Source organism: Drosophila grimshawi, unplaced genomic scaffold, assembly GCF_018153295.1.
Source record: "Drosophila grimshawi isolate 15287-2541.00 unplaced genomic scaffold, ASM1815329v1 contig_44, whole genome shotgun sequence".
Classification (NCBI taxonomy): Eukaryota; Metazoa; Arthropoda; class Insecta; order Diptera; family Drosophilidae; genus Drosophila; species Drosophila grimshawi.
In genome coordinates, this window is record NW_025063240.1 from 12,960,474 (window position 1) to 12,982,645 (window position 22,172).

Consider the following 22,172-nt stretch of genomic DNA (forward strand, 5'->3'; position numbering starts at 1 on the left):
AGCAAACTTTGAGGGATGGTGCCGGAGAACTGCGCCACAACTTTCGACAACGGCAAATACCGCCCAGTGTTGCTGCTGCCCACCAGCAATGTGGCTAAATATCCTGCTGGTTACTTGCCTAAAAAGTGAAAGTGTGCAACGATATTTTTAATATTTTAAAAGTACTGAAAATGTATTTAAAAATTTTTTTATAGTTAGGATTAAAATGGTTTTGCAAGACTCACAAAAAAAGATACGCAATGCTTGTTAGTTTTTTAAATCTTTTACAAACTTTCTAAAAATCTTCCATATATGTTAATTACCAGATCTTACCAATCTGACTCCTATGCGTCTGTCTCCACTGGCAACTTAAAAGCTTACAGTTTTGTAATATTTTCTCTAATTATGGAACTCTAACGTCTTCTTAAAATTCTTAAGCAACTTGAGAAAGCATTTGAGTAAGAGCGCAAAGATATTTACTTATTTAAAAGATGTTGCAATTTATTATTACACATTAATTCACTTCAACTCTAATAAAGACTACAGCTAATTGTTGGCTATAAAATAGCTAAATAGACAGCCCTGCTGCGTAAGTTGCCCGTCTCGCTGTTGGTGTTACATTTTTACGTGCTCCAACGCCCAATGATGGCACGCACACACACACACCGTGGCATAATCAAACACGCATACACACACGCACACACACCGTGGCATAATCAAACACGCATACACACACGCACACACACACACACACAGAGACGGATACTTAACTCGGTGGTCAACGGACAAAACTCCTACGCAGTCAAAGAGTCGCGGCAGCATGATAAATGTCAAATCTCTGGCTCAACCTAGAGCTGCAGCTGAAGCTGTGTGTACGTGCTTGGCAGGAGCAGGACGTGTGCCAGTGAGTTATGCGGCATTTGGCACCAGGCACTGCAACAAAAGCAACAACAACAACAACAACAGCCAGCTAAGATTATTCGGACAAAATCAATTAAAATGCCAGGCGGCATGACTCACACGCACAGAGGGACCCCAAAACATTTGATGGAGGTCTGCGGCACCAAGACCGATTCACATCATGCACTGAGGTTGGTCCTCAAAAAGTGTTGAAAGCTTGTCTTTTGTTTGTGCTAAGGGAAGGGGGATGCTGCGATGCTGAGATGCGTTGATGGACCCAATAGTCAGAAATTACAATGCTTATGCATGCAGACGGCGAAAGAGTATAGTATGAATTTGCATACCCAATCATCATCATCGCCAGTCGTCTCTCACACTTGACCCCGTTTTCGATGAGGAGCTGGAGGAGAAGAAGTAGACCCGGTTCTGTAATCGATCATCAATGCCAAAAAGTGGCCGCATGTCAGCGGCTCATCCGCATCAACAAAAGTGCAGACATTGTGGCGTTTCACGATTGCAGGCGTGCATTAACAGCAACAGCAACAATAATAATAACAACAACAACAACAACAACAGCAACACCATCAGCAACAGCAACAGCAATAACAATGCGCATACCACGGATATCAATTAATTTCAGCGACGTGAAAAGGCCAACAAATCGTAATAAGTCAATGCCTGAGAGCTGTGGGGACTCGAATCTTCGGCATGAATCTATTGATAAACACAAATAAGTTTGTTGCTGTGATTGTGAGTGTCGAGTGTAAGTATGAGTGTTGAGTGCAAGAGTGGCAGGATGAATGTCCATATGTCGATCTTTCGATATGACGGTATGTCGCTATGTAGAGATTCTCGGCACACAGCATCGAGGCAAAGTCACAATCATCATCAATCGGTTAAGAAAATATTTAACAAGTGTTTGAATGATTTTGAAAAATGATGTGCAGCATGTGCAGCAGTCACAACCACAGGGAATTGGACTTCAATTCCACTTCCAGTCTACACTTGAAAAAAAATAAATAAAAATGCAGCATGACATAGAGCTAGTAAAATCTTTTAGAAAAATCTTTAAATTCAATATCTGAAAACATTATAAAATCACGTAATGTATTTTACAAAAAATTAAAGTTCACTTTCTACTATTAATAGACTGTTTTAAATATTTTTAATATAGTCAATTAATTGAAAGAGATTTCACTTTCAAGAAGGCATCATCAAAATTCTAGGTCATCATTTATTATCAGTGCAGTATTCTGTGCATCTCGACCAAGTCCAACAGCTCTACAAATTATTGCACGCGATCGCTCATTTCCAGCAGAAATAACACAAACACGGCAGCACCAACAACGACAACAACCACAACAGCAACAACAACAACAACAAAAACAACCAAGATTCGATCATAAACCAGACAGCCAGCGAGGCAACCCGTTTCATGCATTCAGTACCCAGTACCCATTGCTTTACCCATTCCCGTGTGTGCCCGTAACCGTAACCGTATCCGAATGCGATGTAGAGAGATATAGCAAATAAGATATGGCTGGGGCATGTCATGCGCCCGCGACTGTGAAAACATCTCAATGGCAAAAGTATCACATCATTCATAATTTCATTGCCGGGCAAGTGGGAATTGGGAATTGGGAATTGAGAATGGAGTATAGAGTATGGGGAATGGGTAGAGCGGTAAGGAATAAGGGGCAAGGGGAATATGATGTGGAATGGGAATTGAGTTGTTGTTGCTTGCCACGAAAATCTCTTCTTGGCCTCAAGTGTTGAATGTTTGCTCAAATAACAACAACAGCAACAACATCTGATCTGAAGATCTTGAGCTCTCGATCTTGTTGTCGATCTCAGAGGCGCGGTGAAATTTGACAAATGAACCACCAAAAAAAAAAAAAAAACATCAAAAAATAACTGATAGCAAGCCTTGCGTGTGTGTACATGTGTGTTTGTGTGTGTGTACATGTGTGTGTAGCCTGAAGTGATCATTATTAATGATGACGATTTGTTGATATTTTTGTAACGTGTTATAGTAAAGGCAAACGTACGTCTGCGTTGCGTTTCGTTCCGAAATTATTACAAACAAGTGCAGTCCTGGCTAAATGCCAAGTCACGCACCACAACAACGAGAATGAGAACCACCCGCCACAGATGATGATCCACACAAATTGCCAGCTGCTGCTCCGTATGATGATGATGATGATGATGCTGCTGATTCTGCTGCTGCTGCTGCTGCTGGCCGGAAATCTTTGCATAATCTAGGCTTATAATTCAATTAATACGATGGCTTGTGCACTTAACGCCCGAGCCTGAAGTGCAACACTAGAGTAGAATGCTGCCACATGACTGGCAACTTGAGAGTGTCGAGAGACGACCGAACCGATAGCCCTTCTATCTGCTCCCCCCCTACGCATTGGCATTGGCATCGGCATCTGCATCGTCGTCACACTGTCTGCTGCAGATGCTTCAGAGCTTCAGCTTCGGTTACAACTGCGATCCGTGCACAGGTGATGATGTTGCACCGGAAATCGACATCAAGTGTTGCCAAAGATCAGTTGGCATTAGCAAGTGACACATTAGCGTTCAATTGCTGCTAATAGTCACTTGCCATCTACTTTGTTGGATACGATCTTTACAAGCCATCTAATGCAAATATTTGATCTATTAATGAGTGGATAACAGCATGATAACTGCCTTACCTGTCTTACCGGTAAATAGATTGCACTATAAAATTGCACTTAAGACCGATTGTGAAATGATTCTTACTAAAACTTTCCTATAAAGATTCGGAGTCAAGTTCGGAAAAATACCTCTAAACCTTCTACCTTCTCTGTGGAGAAAATCTTTTAAAACATATCTGCATAATTAGTATTAATGTTTATCGTTAGTTATTCCTCATCCATTTAACAATCTGGCGCAAATAGTTTTTATAATCCTTCAAGAATTCCAAACAACATTCCCATGAAACTCAGCAATTTACTTTCCCTTCTAAATTTATAACACATTTATGGATTGTTTTTAAAAAGTATTGTTTTTTTTTCATTTTAATTGATTTCGATTCATTATTAATTGTAGTTGTTTATAATTTGTGTTAACTAAATGTTTACTTTCATTTAATCAATTTTGATTTTGCTTATCAATTTTGGCTATTATAACTATATACAAAATGCCTGGCCAATTACATATGTATATCATATATAAGTGTATATACATATATATAGATATATATATATATACATATATATATATGTGTAGGTATTCTTTTATACATTTAAAAAACAATGAAAATAAACAATAACAACATTTCTCATGATACGATAGGCATATAAATATATTTTACAAAAGCCTTGGCAAGCAGCTGCAGTTTTACTCGTTTTTTACCTAACAACTAAATCAAAGGTTGAAGCGAACGAGAGATGGAGATAGAGATAGTTAAATAGAGATATACATACGTAGATGCAAAAACACTTAACAATTAGGCATTAAACTAAATTAAATTTAAATTTCATTTAAATTAAATTAACTAAACTATGCTTAGGTTTTTATAGGCTATGCAGGAATGTGTGTGTGTTTGTGTGAGTGTCTATATATATATTCTGAGATGTGTGTATGAATGTGTGTGTGTGTGTGTGTTGGAATGTTGCCGACTCTATTTTGGACTGGGTTTGAGTTTTCCCGATGCTCATAGCATCTGTAGCTGTGGTAAGTAGTTGATGGACTTTGATTATGCTTCAAATACTCGTTATAGTACTTTAACGACTTTTTCACTGTCTGTACTCCAGTTGTGCTTCTTGTTTTTGTTTTTTTTAGTTGTTTTAGTTTTATGTTTTTCATTTCATATGAGCCTTGCGCTTTACATAAAATTTTGACTAGGAAAGGACGTTTTTCTTTTGCATTTTTTGTGTGTGTTTTGTTTTTTTGTTTTTGTTTGTTTGTTGCTCATGTTGCAGCCCCCAAGCTGCCAGCGATTGGCTTCAATGCTATACAGATGATCATTAATGATCAGCGATGAGCATGCGCTGGCGAGGACTGCTGCAGTCACACCTCGCTGGGCATACAGTGAACACTCGAGTCTTGCGACAGCTCATCCATCGAGGATTCTATAAAAAAAGAAAGACAAAAGTAATGGAAATATTTTGATTAGTTCAAGTTCATCTTAGATATATATATATATATTTTTTTTTTGGTCTCACCATGCGCTGGATATAGAGCACCTTTGGTGCCATTCATATGCATGGGATTCTGTGCGTTATTCTGAAATGAGTACGTTAACTGCAGGTTAATATGACGCGCAAATGAGCTTCCTTCCGGTTCGCGTACTGCAATCAGAAATCGTTTGTCGAAAGAGAACAGAGCATCGAACAAAATAAAACTTGATTAGCATCATGGTATACATATATGTATGAATATATATGCATAAGTACTTATAAGTAGAACTACTTAGAATACGTCTACACAGATACAAGATATGCTTGAGTCTACGTTTTGGGGGCAAGGGGCATGCTGCACTAATCCACTACTTACTTTTATTCTTACCAGCATGTATGTGTTTTTTCTGTCGCGCCCGCGAATTCTGAAACCAAACTTGCGTCACACGCTTGCTCAGACCGGTCACCGATGCAATCCGCTCCAAATCCTGACCATCCGGATTACTGTCAATCTGAAAGTTGGCCTGCAGCACTTGCAATTGCTCCTCTGTGAATGTGGTGCGCACGCGTTTCGTTTTACTCTTGTGATAACCATCACCATCACAGCCATCTACAGATATACATATGGATAAATCGAAATACTTGAGGTTACTGAATGCAACATGGGCATACACACACACACACACACACACACTCTGTTTACAATACTACATGTCCAACGAAGAACGTGCCTAAGCCGGCGTCTAAAAGCATTTTGACAGTGCACCAAATTGAAAATGTCAAAAGTGTTTATAGTTTATGGCCGGTGTGGCTTTATGGTCCACAGAGCTACTTCTTCTTGGTGGGTCTACTGCACAGTGGGGTAACCAAACAACAACAACAACAACAACAACAACAACGACAGCGACATTCTGAAGCCGATCACGTCGTCTGGCCGCCGACTCTCAGTTATGCCTCAGTTGTGACACGATTTCATCAGGTTTGCGCAGCCAGAAGGAGCTGCCAATCTTGGCCAGTGGCGACTACCTGACGCTCAGTTCCTCCCCCCCAAAGCAGCGTTCCAAATTGCCAACCGTTTCGCTTGCCCCCAAAGCGTGCAACATGTTTTCAACTTGTCGCCAATGTAAATACTTATTTACTTTTGCTTCGCTTGGACTTTTGGTTTGGTTTGTTTTCTTTTTAATTCATTGTATTATTATGCTCTAATCCAGAAACGAAAAATGGGTTTATTGAATTTCTACAATGTCCTTCTGTTGTACGATTCTCTTTGATGTATGTATATCTGTGGCAGACAAAGTGCTGCGGTTTTTGTTAAGAACCACAGTTTCATGTCATCAAATATTAAATAAAATTGGCAGCTAAATTATTTAAAGAACGATTAAAAGAATATTCCTGACAATAGTTTTTGAACTAGAGTTATACAATTTAAAGATCAACCCAAAGATATTCTCGCCAATCGCAAGAACGAATAAGCTAACAGTTTTGAGTCTTACTAATCTCGTGATCAGGAAATTTGCCCACCTGCCCTTATTACAGTGTATTCCGCAGTCGATTACAGCCGAGAGCAACGTTCATTCTTGTTATTTAATTTTGGTTCCGCTTACCGTCACTTGATGTGGTGCCACCCTCGACCGTTTCAAGATAATGAGCCTTGCAGAGCACACGGTCATCCATGAGCGCAAACTGTTCGCCAGTGGACAACTGGCGTCCACACTGATCGCAGGCAAAGCACGCCAAATGGAAGACCAAATCGCGGGCTCGTCTCACCCAGTCGGAGGCGGAGATGCTGCGACAGCATTTTGAGCACTTGGCGCCAAAACTTCTGCAATAAAAATAAAAGCAAGAAAACAGAACGGAAATTGTAGTTAATTATTGGATATGGAGGCAAAGTGCATTAAGAATAAAATGTATTTAGCATAACGAGGCTTAAACATTTTATTGAGCGCGTTTCACTGGTGTTTCACAGGCGATTCTCTGGCGTTTCACTGGCGATTCACTGGCGGTTCACTAGTGTTTCACTGGCGACTCACTGGCGGTTCACTGGCGGTTCACTGGCGTTTTACTTCCAGGTTTCTTGTGCGCGTTTTTGGTTGCACGTTTTCTAAGCGGAAGTTGTTGCTGCTCGTTGCCGCTGCGTTTTTCCAAATGAGTTGGCAACTTTTGACGGCTTATTGTTAGCTTTTAAGCTTATTTTTACAAGCACAACATTGTACGCTCATATTGGTAGGGATGACTGGACCTCAACAAACCCGGAGACTATGACTGGTACTGATGCTGATGCTGATGCTGGGTTGTGGTTGATGTCTCCATCTACAGCTCCAAACTGGGCCCAGCGCCCAATGCACACTTAAAATTCTTAACTTGAAAAATAAATATTTTTACAGCATCTCACGGCGCGTTTGTTTGTTTATTTTCATTTCGTTCGCCGTCGACACCGTTTTCCGCCTGTGTGGACAGCAACAACCCAACTACGAGTGTATCCACATGTGCCTGTGTGAGTATGTGAGTATGTGAGTGTGTCAGTGTGTGTGTGTGTGTGCTTGTATCTGTAAGATACTTTGCTTGCAACTTGCATTCAAAAGGCTGCTTCTGAGAGTCTCTCGCTTTCGTAGCGTTTTTTGGTTGCATCTTGCTCTGTTTATCTTAGGGATTAAGTCGCAAACGTTGTCGAATTGTTACAATTAACCTTAGACTTTATTTATATCGTGTACATCGCCTCAGAGTCGTGTGGGAAAATATGTTGGAAACACTTGTGCACACACACACACACACACTGACACTGACACACGCAAACAACAACAATATAAATGTTGGAAAATGCATTGGAAATCGAACAATGATCACATCGATTTCGATCTGATGGCGAGAAAGTCCCCAATAAAACATCAAATTAATGCTCCGAAATGAATGTATATAAATTGGCAAATGCTTTAGGGTATATACAAAAAATATGCAAAAGATTAAGCTGGTTTGCATAAAACGCACATAAACAAATATGCGATTTGTTTGATGATTTTCAAATGCGATAAATTCTTTGATTTGTATTTTTTGCTTTTGATTTTGGTTTTGGATTAAATACTTACTTGCTGTAATCGGCCTTGCAGTAGACCTGCCGTTCTCGGATGAAGCACGACTGTTGGCGATCCAGCGGGCACATGCACATGCAACATCGGAGGCAATGCGCGTGCCACGAGCAGCCGCCAACCTCGAGAAAAAATCGATCCGAGATTGGTTCGCCGCACGCTGCGCAGGAACGCAGCTCAGTCTGCAAAATATGAAAGATACAAATGATCATATAATCTATATATATTATATAGTCATCTCATGTTTAATGACACTATGTCTCTCTAAATATTCTCTCTAAACTATTATTCTAAAGAATCGACTGAAAATGGGGAATTCAATAACCGAAATTGATTTGCTCGTTGTATGTGTGCTTCGAGCTTTGAGCCGGAACCGGTTAATCTTGGTTTCGATTGGTACACTGATATTTACTTTTATCGAAGCGTCGGAGTAAGGGGCATCGTTTGTTATGCTTTCCGTTGAAATCGCTCAATAAATCTGTCGAATCTGCCGTCGGCTTCTGTTTTATTTCTTTACCTGCAACATTTAACTTACTAATGTATATTAAAATTCCCAAAAAGCCAAAAGCAAAACAATATCAATAACCACAACAGCAACAACAACACTAGGAAACGCCATCGGGTATTCAAGTAGACCCAGACGAGTTTCTATTGTTTTCAAAATCAAAATCGAAACATAAATTTAAAAAAGGTTATGCTAATTGTTACCATTTTCAATGTAGCTGAAACTGCTTTACTAATCTCACACTCACAGTCTAAAGTCGCAGTCACAATCACAGTTTGTGTCACTGTGTTTTGACCAAAAAAAAAAAAAAAACAAAACAAAAAAAGTAGCATATTCATTTAATTTATAGACCATCGATCGTTTGACGACTTATGAATATTCATTTTGGACTGCATGTTACGCCGTTTTAAAAGTGTTTCAAACTAATTTTATCGCATTTCATATACTACTTGGTACAAATACGCGTTTGTTTGTTTATTTAAAATGTATTTGCCGTGTTCGTTGAGTTAAATATCAACTCAAACAATTATGTCAACTACTACAATAATTTAATTACATTTTTCAGAATGTTTTCATTAACAGAGTTAAATTTTTTTTAGCTGAATTTGATTGTTGAAATATCACTTTTCTGGAAATTAATTGACTTTAGTTCTATAGAAATATTAATTTTTTACCCCTTCTCCTTCAACAATTATCGTGAACTATCATCTCGTGTAAATTAATTACGCTCAATTATGGTCCCATAATTTATTATCTGGCAAGTTTCTAGCTGCGAATTCAATTAAATTTCCGTTCTGTCTAGCTTTAAACATTTCAATTTCTCTTGTTGATCAATTTAATATATAGTATACAATTCAGTGCTGGACATTAAGGCATTAAATTAATGGCTAGCGTTTTGCATATTTTCAAGTCGTTAAAAAAAAAAAATTGTCAATGGAAAAAACAACAGAAAAAAAGATAACATCAACACAACCACAACGGCAACGGCAACGGCAATGACGTCGACTTCAAAAATTGTTTTTCCATTAATCAAAGCGGCAGTGAAAATAAATTTACCGTTTTTACCAAATTAATTGCTGGCGTTGGCGATGAACTTTTGTTGCTTTTGGTGTTGTTGTTGATGCTGCTGTTGCTGCTGCTTTAGCAAAACAATTGTTGGTACAACTGATTGTTGTCGTTTTTGCAATAGCAGCAGCAGCAGCAGCAGCAGCAGCAGTCGCAGCCTGTTATTAACTTTTGGCTGGCAAGTTCTGTTAAAAGCGACCGCCGACCAAAAAGGTTGCCTTTGACAAAATATACAAAATAAATACAAATAGCGCGACACATTAACAACAGCAACAGCAACAACAATAAGAATAACACACAACAGCAGCAAATACACATAATACAAAATAAATACATATATTTAAACAAAAAGTCGGCCGTGACTAGGCAGGCCATATCGGCACAAGATCAAAGTGGGTCTGTGTAGCGACTAGTATACCAATTAATAAACAATAAAAATAAGTATATACTACGCGTAAAGTCGCTTATTCGACGCGTCTCAGAAGCTAAACAACTGTGACGCAGTTGAGGAAAAACCGCAGCCGAAAACAACGGCAGCAGCAGCAGCAACAACAACAACAACAACAACAACAATATTAACAACGAACAAACAAATATCTCGCACATATTCCGCAAATTATTCATGACAATTTGTAGATACAAGCTGCCAGCTATGAGATACATTTAGGAGGGTAAGCCGTCAGGGGGTTTGTGCCTGGGAAATGCCTTCGAAATTGAAATGAAATAGCCGAAATATGCAATATGGCCACCATCACAAAAACAGACACACACACACACACACACACACACAAGCACATGAGCAACATGTAGCTGCGTCTCGGGCCATGTATCTCACAGATACACATATGTATATCAGTGTGTGTGTGCGCGTGTGTGTGTGTGTAGCTATAACTACATGCTAACATGGTGGCTGCTGCTCATTTTGGCTGCTGCCATTTAACTTTTCAACCGCGTCGCTTCGTGTGACACGTTTAATCGCGCCCTCCCCTCAACCCCTGCTCAGCTCCTGCAACGAGCCTGCGCGTTGACTGCCCCGGCCTGCCTGTCTGCCCGCCAACCCGCCTGCCCGCCTGCCTGCCTGCCTGCCAGCCTGTCACTTTCGTTTAACTTTTCGAACGAACGACCAGGAACCGAAAAACCAAATACCCAGTAGCTGCCAACGAAGGGGTCTCGGGGTGTTTTTTTTTTTGGGCAATTTGTTTTCCCGACGCCCGTTATGACACAGACACACGCACACGCACACACACTCATATGTGTAGCCAAGGACAGACTCTGACTTGACTGGCGGTCTGTACGTCATATATATATATGCAGTTATTGCTGTTGTTGTTATTGTTGTCATGTCTATGCCCACTTTTCCAAAATATGTATGCCTGTTGTCAGAGCTGAGCCCTGAAGTGGCATTTTGGCTAGGATGTCATTTGACTCTAATTTACTCATAAATGTTGAGGTTTTCTCTAAGAACTGCATAAATCGGGCCAAGCTTTGAATTTCAATAAGTATCTGTAACTCATCGTTAACTTGGATTCCTAATTCTTCAACTATTATATCTTTATTTCACATCATTTGTCCATACTTATACCATTATTTGAACAAATCAAACACAAATCGTTATAAAAATGTGCATGAATTCATTTACTAAAATAGGCAATTTGTTTGTTGAATTATCTCGGATTAAATGCTAAAGCGAAACATAAAAAATTCAAAGATCTGCACGTAACGATATGTATGAACAAAAGATATTATTAACAAATTTTATGCCATTTTACAGATGCGATGTTATCGAAACCGCCAAGACAGGCCTGCTGAAGAGACTGAGAAACCGAGCTAACCCAGTTCACTGCCTTTTTGATTAGTGGGAACTAGATAAGGCGGCCAATTCGTATCTATATGTAGATTTTTCAGATCTCTGCAAGCTACCCCAGCCAGTTTTCTTTGCTAGAAATATGGCAGTATTGTATACTATAAGCAATGGCACTTGAGTCTTTGGGACCGCTGTCTACGCTATCATAAAAATTCCATACACAAAACTTGCACCTTGCAACTTTTGCTTAAATGTCATAAATAACCGCCTCGAACGCCATATAAAACGTAAAGAGCGATACAAAAGGCCAGATAGAACTATAAAAAGATACAAAGGCCGAGAGACAGACGCTGAAGAGTATGCAATAAAATTTACAAGCTGCCATTTAATTACCCCCCAAAAGAGAAAGAGAGAGGTGTGAAGTCGAGTTTGATAAAAGGCAGATATACAAATATTATATATATATATATATATATAAATATATAAATACATAAATATAACTAAGTATACACATTTGAATATAGGCAACTTGCTTGAAACTAATCAATTGATCTGCTTAACCATTCATATATTTCCCTTTGAGTGCGAACAGTAGCCGCTGTGGTGCAAACAAAAGCCACAAAAATGACAATAGAAAAGAACTATATCATCTATTACTCCTACAGTGGCTGCTGCACGCCTAGAAGATCGATTACCCAAAACGATTCACTTCACAAATTTTCACGTCATTGCGCAAATTGAGCGATCATCAATGGGAGCAGTTTCAGTCCCTCGATCGATTGATGGTCCCAAGAAAAGAGAAAAAATGTGACAAAAGCCCAGGGCTGAGATACACTTTTTAGTCATCTGACTTGTCATCTTGTCTATGATGCTTTTTTGGCTGAGGGACAAATCAGCTCGGCAATCCAAATAATGAAAATCAACAAATGTAAACAGCGTGAGAATGTTGCAGGCTTCATGACAAAAGCCGCTAACAACAATCGAAGCAATACAATAATATAAATATACTGTATATACTACAATACTATATGTATAGATATGTATGTATATATTTACTTATACCGGTGACCACTTGTCGTAGAGGCATTTTGGCAAATGTTTTCTTAAGGCCTTTGGGCTATATTTAAGGCGCTTTAAAAATTGACATCAACAGTAATAATAATAATAAAATAATAATAACAACAAATGCAGGTTTAAGCGCCAGTTAACAATGAAGGCTGTGCCAAAACATACATAGACTTATACATAAATAATTGCACATATACATTTATACATACAGTTAAATAACTTAAAGGGATTGCTTTGATTTATAAACCATGGAAATTATCAAGAGGCGTCTGTCAAATAAATATTTATTTCTCTTTTCTTTATATACAATATATTTATGTATTTTTGATCAGATTCGTTGCTCAAACACTTTCGAAATAAAAAAAAATCAGCTCGCTTTTAATTAGAGCTACTTTTTTGTTGTATTTTGGTGTTGTCGCCGATGCGTGGGATACTGTTTAAAAAATATTTAAAAATATTATGCCAATTTACACGTCGGCGTTTGTTTGGCGTTAAGATCAACGTCGTTGCTGATTGTTATTTAATGACTACTCTTTATGAATGAAAACGAATAAGGGGCGCCCACGCGTTGCCCATCTTCAGCGTATTTTACACATTTAGTATACAATACTCGTACTCTCGCAGACACCAATCAATTGGTTAAATGCTTACAAATATTTCACGACGCGATCGAGCTGGCTTATGAGTGTATGTGTATGAGTGTATGTCACCATTGTCTGTGTCTACGAGTATGGCTATAGCTATAGATAAAGCTATAGCTGTTGTCGCTCCCATTGATCCAATCAAATTAATGGCCGCTGTAACACGACAAACAAAAGCATATAGAACTCAGCAACGAAAAGAAACGAAAGCTTTTCTATGGGATTACAGTAAATACTGGCTACAAGGAAGCGAAAGAAGTCAAGCAGAGCAGAAGGAATTTCAAGCATTTTTCAAAGTATCTGAGAACTTACATGCCTTATGCATGCTTATATCAATCAAATATGTAAACATCTAAAAAATGTAATAAATTCATGATCCTAAGCCACCTATTTCAATAAGATCCCTGCAAAGTCAGATAGATGCATTCATTACAGATTTAAATGCTGTTTAAAAGCCTTCTAAAGTATATTATGGATAAGCATGTAAGTTCCAATATGTGCGGTGTTCACTGTATATTTGCATGTGCAGCACTTTGCATCGTTGGGTCCATCGTTGACGTTGTCCTGCTGCGAGTCAGCAAACTTAATTACCGCTTTATGTCAATGGCCCAACATGTTTTTGCTAAATTTATCAGCGTTATTAAATTTTATCACTGGCGACAAAATGTGCATATGCCATTCAATTTTCACAACATATTCACACATCACACGCACCCAAACTTACACACGCACACACACACACATACACACACACACACATACAGAGTCGCATAGATACATTTACAGTTCGCGGCTTCATCTCCCGTTGAAGCTCAATTTTGCGGCTTGGACACAGACGAGGCGCGCTTTTTGGCCTAGGCAAATATTATGATGCCAACCCATTCATTCAGTGGGGAAAGGAGGTAGTTAAATAAATAGAGAGTGAGCGGGAGAGATGGAGAGAGAGGGAACATTGGAGCGAGCAAGATGATACGCACATGGCGGATTAGTTGGACGTGGTTTTTTTTGGTTTTTTTTTTGTTAGCGTAACATCGTAAAATATTTTACGGCCAATAGGCCCAGCGAGCTGCCAACGTTTTTATAGCCAAAATACTTTTCTGATCTTCAGCTGCCAGCTCATTGTGTGTGTCTCTGTTGTTGTATTTTCCCTTATTGCAAACATAGCTGCTAAGCAGACTCTCAATAATTAATTTCAAATGCATTTCCATTTTAAATAGAAAATACGCGGATTTTTGTGCGTTGTCTTTAAAACAAAATGTTATTCATCATAATAAAAATGTAAAAAAAAAAAAACGAAAACCACAAGAATGTATACATATATGTATATATAATATATATAAATTGTTTTGGGACTTCTCGGCGATGACGAAGACGCGCTCACACTTTTTTTTAATGGTTATATTTTGTTGGGGCCGGTGTTGACAAGTTATTACCCCGATCAGCCGACGACTTAAAATGTCGCACTTTATTACACTACAAAACACAAAACTCAACTCAACTCAACTCAACTCAATTCGAAAAGGCAGCATCAGCTCGAAGATCTCAGCGATCTTTGTTCTGTGTGGAGCGGGAAACTGGCAAACAGGGACCCAAAGACCGTTGACTGCTTGTGTTTTACAGCCGCCATAAGCAATAGTGTTCTTGTTGTTGTTTGTTTGTTGCTGTTGCTGTTGTTGTTGTTCTTGTTGTTGTTGGCAAACATTGGGCTTTGTGTGTGCGCTCCCAGACGCGTTTTATTATAACTGTGGCTCGCCCCATACGAAATAAATTTCATTTTAATACTTTCTTCGTTTTAGTTTTCGTATATTTTATTGGACTACGAGCCGGGAACGTTCCAAAACTCTTGAAAGTGATTTGCATACACGATCGTTCTCACGTTTTTCCCACCAAGATAATCCACACACACACAGCCACAATATCCGTGTAACCAAAGAAAAAAAACTAAAAACCCCAAAAAAGAAGCCACTTGATAGATCGTTCGTTGAAATGGATCGTATCGGATCGGATCTGTTGCAGCCAATACCGTTTTTTTTTTTTTTGGGTAGCTGCTGCTGCTGCTGTTGGCTGGGGATGCTGCCATTTCCATTGACCATAAACATAAACAGGTGGCAATATTCATTTGCATAGACAACGTTTTCATATTAAATTTCAAAGCGTTCGACGACTCGACGACATTCCGTTTGTCCCTCTCCTCCTCTCCTCTCCTCATCGCCCCCGCCGCACAACGAATTCGACGCGCGGTGGCAGACTGAAAATTGGTATTCGATTTTGACCATGTCTATGTTGATGTTGTTGTTGTTGTTGTTGTAGCCCACTTAAAGGTAGCCCTAGTTTTTACGTTTTTAGTCACTTCAGCTCGGACTCAAGAACTTGTTTTGATCATTTGCGGCAGCTGCCGGATTGAATGTTCCCAACAAAACAAAAAGAAAAAAGAATTTTGTGAGCTTATAAATTGATAAGCTAAATTTTATGTTTATGTTTTACTTTTTGTTTTTGTCTTAAGGTTCGAAAGTCCCATAACTAAAACTAAAGCTCGAGCTAAACTTTAAGTAAGCAATAATCAGATAGAAAACGTTTTCCATTAAAAATCATATTTTTAATAAAAAAGATTCAATTCTTCGTATTGTTAAATATGCATAAGTGACAGTTCATACGAAAATGATGTTATTTCACATTTAATTATAGTTATAATTTAAACGATTGCAATACTTTTTATATTGCCCTGTAGCTGTATAATTTGTAAAGTTGTATTTCACGAAACTCGCATAAATTATTGGGCATTTATTATTCAAAATGCAAATGAATAATATCTGTATTTCTCTCTATCTCCCTCTCCCTCTCTCTCACTCTCTCTCTCTCTCTATCTCTCCCTCTCTCGTTATCGGTCATTTTATGATCAATTTCAGTGAAATACTCAGCTGCACGGCTAACCTTTAAAATGCCATTTTTTTACTGTCTCTCATTACTTATTTTTCGCTTATATTGAGCAAACTTCAAACGGCAAACGGCAGTTGTGCAAATAAAATTATTTAAGAGAGTGAGCAAAAAAGGCAGAGTTAAAGAGAATAAATAGTATTCAAGACCGGGTACCGGTATAAGCCTGTTGATGCTAATCTGTCAGCCAGCACATTCTCTAATAAATAGCTTATAAATCGCCCGCAAGTATCTAACACATTCGACACGCGTTTTTCGTTTTTCTGAGTTCCTATCTATACCCTTTCGCAAGGTACAATGAGTTAATGACTGAGGTTTGGCTTGTAAAGAGATTGGTACAAGAATCTCCAATGTTTAGCAATCAACTAATTTTCTTAAATGTACCCCGAGGAAATATTGAGTTACTGGAATCGATAACTCGCTGGAGGGAATATCAAATTCAAGCAATAAAATCTGAATTCCAATCGTAATTTTCTTACAATCTCAGTAAAAACTCGTTTTAACGCTTGTGTTTTTAACGCTTATCCTTAAATGATTTAATTAGAATTAACACGCAAATTTAAATGGAATTTGGTTTCGTATTCTGTGCACCTCGTAAAAATGTTTATAAAACTATTCCAAGCAGTTTAAGAGTAAATTCGATTCGGTTTAATAAATATTCCGGTTTTTTGCACATAATATTTTCGTTTATGATTATCGAATTTTTCAGGCATTCATCATACGTGTTGCTTTGAAGATGAGTCGATGAGCCACAAACACAATCTCTGAATACCTTTTGTCTTTTCGTCAACATGTCACAGCGACACTAAACATCAATAAGTCGACGTCAGCAGAGATGTGAACGTATCTGTTTTTTTTTACAGCAGCGGCGCTCGCATCTTTTACGATTTGCATTGTGTAAAGTTGATATTTTTTTTCCTCTTTGTATTTTTTATTGGGCATTGACTACAATTAATTAGTTAAATCTGCATTTTGCATAAATTAATATTAATATTTTAATATTTGCTTTCGGTTTGGCTGTCGTCATTTTGTTGCTGTTTTTATTGTTATTGTTGTTGTTGCTGTTCGGCACACAAAAATCGCGTCTTTTATTTTGAATGCAAATTTCGATCATCTATGTTTATGTTTAAACAATAAATCAAGTTTGAAGTTCAGCTCGAATTTATGCTCCTCAGCTCCGTATGTTTAATTTATTTAGAACCTGGCTAAAACGACTTTGAAATATATCGGCGGCATTTTTCAAAAAACCTAATCGAGTTCAATTTCTCATCGGGCTACTGTGCTAGATATACAGGTAAAGATAAGATACGACTTTAGTCAATGACCCAATCATTTGTTCAGTGCTCTCCAAAAGCTTTTTGCCAATTGCCAAACAATTAAATAACAATATTTTCACAAGCACACACAAACACACACACACGGACAGAATGAATAATGGAAAATTGTTACTGCTGGAAAAACTAATGTGAAAATCGACAAAAAGACAACAGGCAAACATTTATTTTGCCAAACGATGAAAGTTTGCGGAAAATGTAAACTAAAATCGAATGGTTTGTCGTTACGGATTGTTAGCCAGAATCAGGAGGGAGATTGCCAGGGGTTGGGGGGTAAGTATACATATGTAGACGTGTACGTATGCAGGCTGACAACGATTTAGGGGCGGGTTTTCTTCTTTTTTTTTTATTTTATTTTTGTTGTCGAGTACCCATTGACAGGACACAATGCACATACAGACATACTTGGTATAGATAGGAGTTGCAATGATTTGTGGCATTTTACAATTTTATTTGCCGCCGTTGGGCGTCGAGCCCCTTTTTTTTTGGTTGGGCCCATGCATCATTTGTAAGCCAACTAAGCGTCCTTTAAGGACTATTTTGCGGATGCACTCGACGAACAATGAGCCACAGAGACCTCAAGCACGACACTTCAGGCGATTTTCAATTTCTTTTGTGCGGTTGCCTTTTGCCGGCTGTCGAACTGGCGTCTGCATTTGATTTTCATTTTGGGAATTTTCACATTTACCTGCTAAAACTGCTTGCTGCTGCTGACTCTGACACGTTTCTCCCAGGAGACAGTGGGGTAGACAGAGAGAGAGAGAGAGAGAGAGAGTGAGAGAGGGAAGGAGGAAGAGTGCAATACAAATTACAGAGGCGCATGCGCAACCCAAAGAAGGACTCTCCAAGTTGACCACTCGAATTGTTGTTTCGGTTTTACCTTTGTCTACTATCTTTTGAGTCTGTTTGTCTGCGCATAAACAAAGGTGTGATATTTGTTTGTCTTTCGTGCCTGATCGGGGCAATTGGCTCAAGTCAAGATGCATTTTCTTTCGGGCACTGTGTGAGATTTATTTGACTATTGTCGGGTGTAGACTTCTTGTCAGCATTGTCACGCCACGCCGCAGTTGTCAATTAGGCATTTGGGATGTTGCCTCTTCAGCATCTTGTTGCCAATCCAATTACGAGCATGAAAATCTGCTTGACCAGGCAGCTGCCAAAAGTTGTCATTCGAAACACGTTGCAGTGTGGCACGCGTTGCTTTGTGGAACTAAACACCTTGTGTGGGTTTTCAGCTTGAGTTCTGCTGCACAAAATACATCTATTGTTTTCCTCAAGAGATGTTGCAATAAGCACATAATGCGTAAGCTGATAAAACTGTTGTACGCTGTCTTATCAGTGTAAGCAAGCAAATTTCTTTGCATTTCTTCAAAAAGTAAATCATTTTAAGAGTTCGCATGTATAAGAAATATAAATAATATTTACATATTTATGCATAGGTTAAGGGAAAATCGGAAGACACGGGATAAGAATATTTACTTAATTTTATCTACATTTTTTAGAATGTCAGTGAATGATTTTACAAGGTCAATTATTAAATGCAGAATGTATTTTTGCACATCCTTGCTTTTTGCACCTACAACAATATCAGGCTTATTAGCTCATCATCAAAGCTTTATTCTTCATCTAGGAAACAGTCTAAATATTTCAATGCAAACTTAAGCATTCCATATAATTAGAATCATCGAATCATGTTTGCCCTTATTATTTTTGACCTATTGCCATTGTGGAACTTGAATTTGCCACAACTTAGAAAGCCTAAGGTGACATATTGAACATATTGAAGACAAATTGTTAAATTCTAAGCTCGACACACGATCATTCAGATGCCCAGCTAATTATAACTTATGGCAGAGTTCGCAATTAAAGAAAACATGTCTGTTGTCTTGCTTGGGGTTGCTTTCTGGGAGGCGTTTACAGCTTTTCAGCCGAGCTTAGACATTGTATGCTGTAGCATTTTTTATGTATTTTTGTATTGGTTGTGTGTGTGTGTATGTTTTTTTTTTTTAATTTACTAGTGAATTATTAATGAAAATACGAGTATTGAAATATGTATATTTTATGGTTGCCTTGCACACATTCGACAGTTGAGCGCTTCAGTATTTATGCCTTTCCTGTAGCTCTTACTTAGCTCGAAAATAAAAATCGAATAGGAGAAAGAGAAAAAATAAAATACATTTACTGAATATTCATAAGCTGCGCTTTGTGGCGTCATAGCTTTGGTCATTTTTTTGTTGTTATTTGTTTGTTGTTTTTTTTTTGGTTTGTTAGCGGCAGGGAGGAAGGAGGCGGTTATCTACACAACTGGGGCGGGTCAAGATCGATGATGTCAAGTAAGAAAAGGGTCTTAAGCCCGGATCTATTGTTGTCTAGTTGCGGCTTAGAACTGTTGACATTTGATTTGAAGCCGAAGTTGTAAAAAACGCTGCTGCGGCTTTTCCTCTAAGATCTCCCGCTGTGCATATTGACAGTTATTAAAGACGCATCCAATAGAGCATATACATATACTATATATAGTCTGGATAGTATATTATTTATTAAGCATGCGATCATCTTTTGGAAATTGGTTTTACGTGGGCTCCTCTTGGGCCTAGATCAATTATAGGCTAAGCTGAAATGTTCGTTGAAATTTATAACACATTTTGGCCTTTTATGTGCGGCCCAATAAGCGTCAGCACCTTGTCTAATTTGCTATGGTAATGAAAATTATGTTTATGGACAAAGCCAATGCAAAATGTAAAAACGATGATGTAGAAACCGTCGAAGCATAAATCATGCAACAAACATATCTGCCGAAATCTGTATGTCTGTTAATGTAATCTGTATCTGAAAGAGCCAACTCATTGGCTGTCCAATGTCCAATATTTAACATTTTACAACATTGTATTGCCCATGAATCCTGTGGGTGGCTCAGCACTTGCGTCAGACTTCACACAATGTGAACAGCGGGTGGCAGCCCGAAAAAAATAAAATACAAGATACAATACAATACTTAAATATATACCTGAGGTACGGCAAAAAAAAAATCTTTAACGTAAAAATCGATTAAACGCTTCGATGTTGTGGCCAAGTTTTGAATGAACATTTCAAATGAGCGTCGTCATGAGCCCAGGCTCCCCCCAAAAAACAACGAAAAAACAAATATTCAGAAATTAAAAACGTTAACTAATGATAAACGCGCCTATGATTCGATTCCCCCAGACTGCAGCTATACATTGAAAAAATCTAAAAAGCAACAAATGCCCGTCTCTCATAATTCAACGTGTGGGTTTGACATGGTCGTCATTCAATCTGAATTCGAATCCGAATCCGAATCCGTTGCCATAACCACAGTCGATGTTGCACCCCCGTGGTGCGATTTGTGTGCTTTTAATATTCACCGACTCTCTGCCCTGTCTGTTCTCTGTTTTGAAAACTCATCGTTTTCCAAAGTTATTAGTACGGTTTGTCGAAGAGAGTCTTTTTTTTTTTTTTTTTGTGGCTTTGAATTGCCCCCTCGTGCATTGTTTTAGATATTATAGCAATGTTCCTCTCCCATACTCCATACTCCATACTCCAACGTTTGCCAGAAAACTAACGCCGCCTGTTGCGTCCCAGCGGGTTTTTGGTTCAATATCTATTCGACACGTTTTGTAGGTCAACCCAAAAGATTTTTACATGTGCATCAATTAAAAACAAAATATCTAAGGGAAGGCAGCATTTCAATCGATGCGTGGGTGTCGATAAAGTTTGAAAATTTCAAGACAATATGATCAGAATCAATTTTAACTATTTAGTCGAAGTAATGATGTTTCATTGGTTGTTTTCATAATGTTCCTACAATTGGAAAATATCGAATGAAACTCACCTCTTCTTCCTCATACCCTCAAAAATCCTATTCCAAATCTTATCAAATAGAATTCAATGCTCTATCTGCAAACTTTAATATTGAGTGAAACTTACCTTCATTTTAATTGCCTCCACAATTTTGGCGATTTTTAATCCAAGTCTTTTGAACAAAAATAATTATTCCGCCAGCTTTTTGGCGTCTTAGATGATCTATGAATTTAGATCACCAGTTTGCTGGACGACCGAAATGTTTTGACGACTTGATCAGTTTGTCAAGCGCCCAGCAAATAACACTAAATGCATGCAAATTAATTGCATAAAAGATTGCGCGAGCATCTGACTATAAATATGAGTATGATAATTTCAACACTTTTCCTTATTGATTAACACATGCGAAATTTTGAAAATTGTTCACAGGTAACGCATCGAATTTTATTTCCTTCTTGTATAGATTATTTGTTGTTAAATTTGTATGATTTTTTGTTTTGGTTTTTTCTTTTTGCCGACGCTAAAAACTCGCAGGCGGTGCTGCTTATCAAAACGAACGGGGCGCGAACGCGTGGCGCGATAAGAGAGTCGGACGCCAGATGTGATCCGGTTGCAAGACGGTTCTGATGGGGTCTGCAATTGTTGAGACAACGACAGCGAGACAACGAGCGGCTGCGGCAGCTCACGAGCGTTGAGGCGAGCGACGTTGTTACAGCTACGAAGCCACTGCATAAACTGCCGGCGCTTTAGCCGCATGGATCAGCAACAGCAACAGCATGGATGGATGTGACGACGACCCGGTTTCGAGAGTGGTAGCAGCATAAAGCAAACACAACACAAACACATACACACACACACACACACACACACACACCCCTGTACAAACGGAAACCCG

General features: G+C 38.5%; 1 protein-coding gene across 3 annotated transcripts; it reads right to left on the reverse strand.

The window, feature by feature from the left end:
• Positions 1-4,191: 4,191 nt before the first annotated feature.
• Positions 4,192-21,998, reverse strand: LOC6557798 (LIM/homeobox protein Awh). Of its 3 annotated transcripts, none has more exons than XM_043215447.1 (6): positions 21,404-21,998; positions 8,111-8,292; positions 6,632-6,849; positions 5,416-5,637; positions 5,073-5,198; positions 4,192-4,979 (listed from the first exon to the last, which is right to left on the reverse strand). In XM_043215447.1, exons 1-6 carry the CDS (start codon positions 21,407-21,409, stop codon positions 4,918-4,920), a joined length of 816 nt encoding a protein of 271 aa, XP_043071382.1. In that variant the 5' UTR covers positions 21,410-21,998; the 3' UTR covers positions 4,192-4,917. The 3 variants fall into 3 exon arrangements, with proteins under 3 accessions (XP_043071382.1, XP_001984389.2, XP_043071383.1); XM_001984353.2 differs by having other exon boundaries at positions 5,404-5,637; XM_043215448.1 differs by lacking the exon at positions 4,192-4,979 and having other exon boundaries at positions 5,110-5,133.
• Between the last annotated feature and the right edge of the window lie 174 nt (positions 21,999-22,172).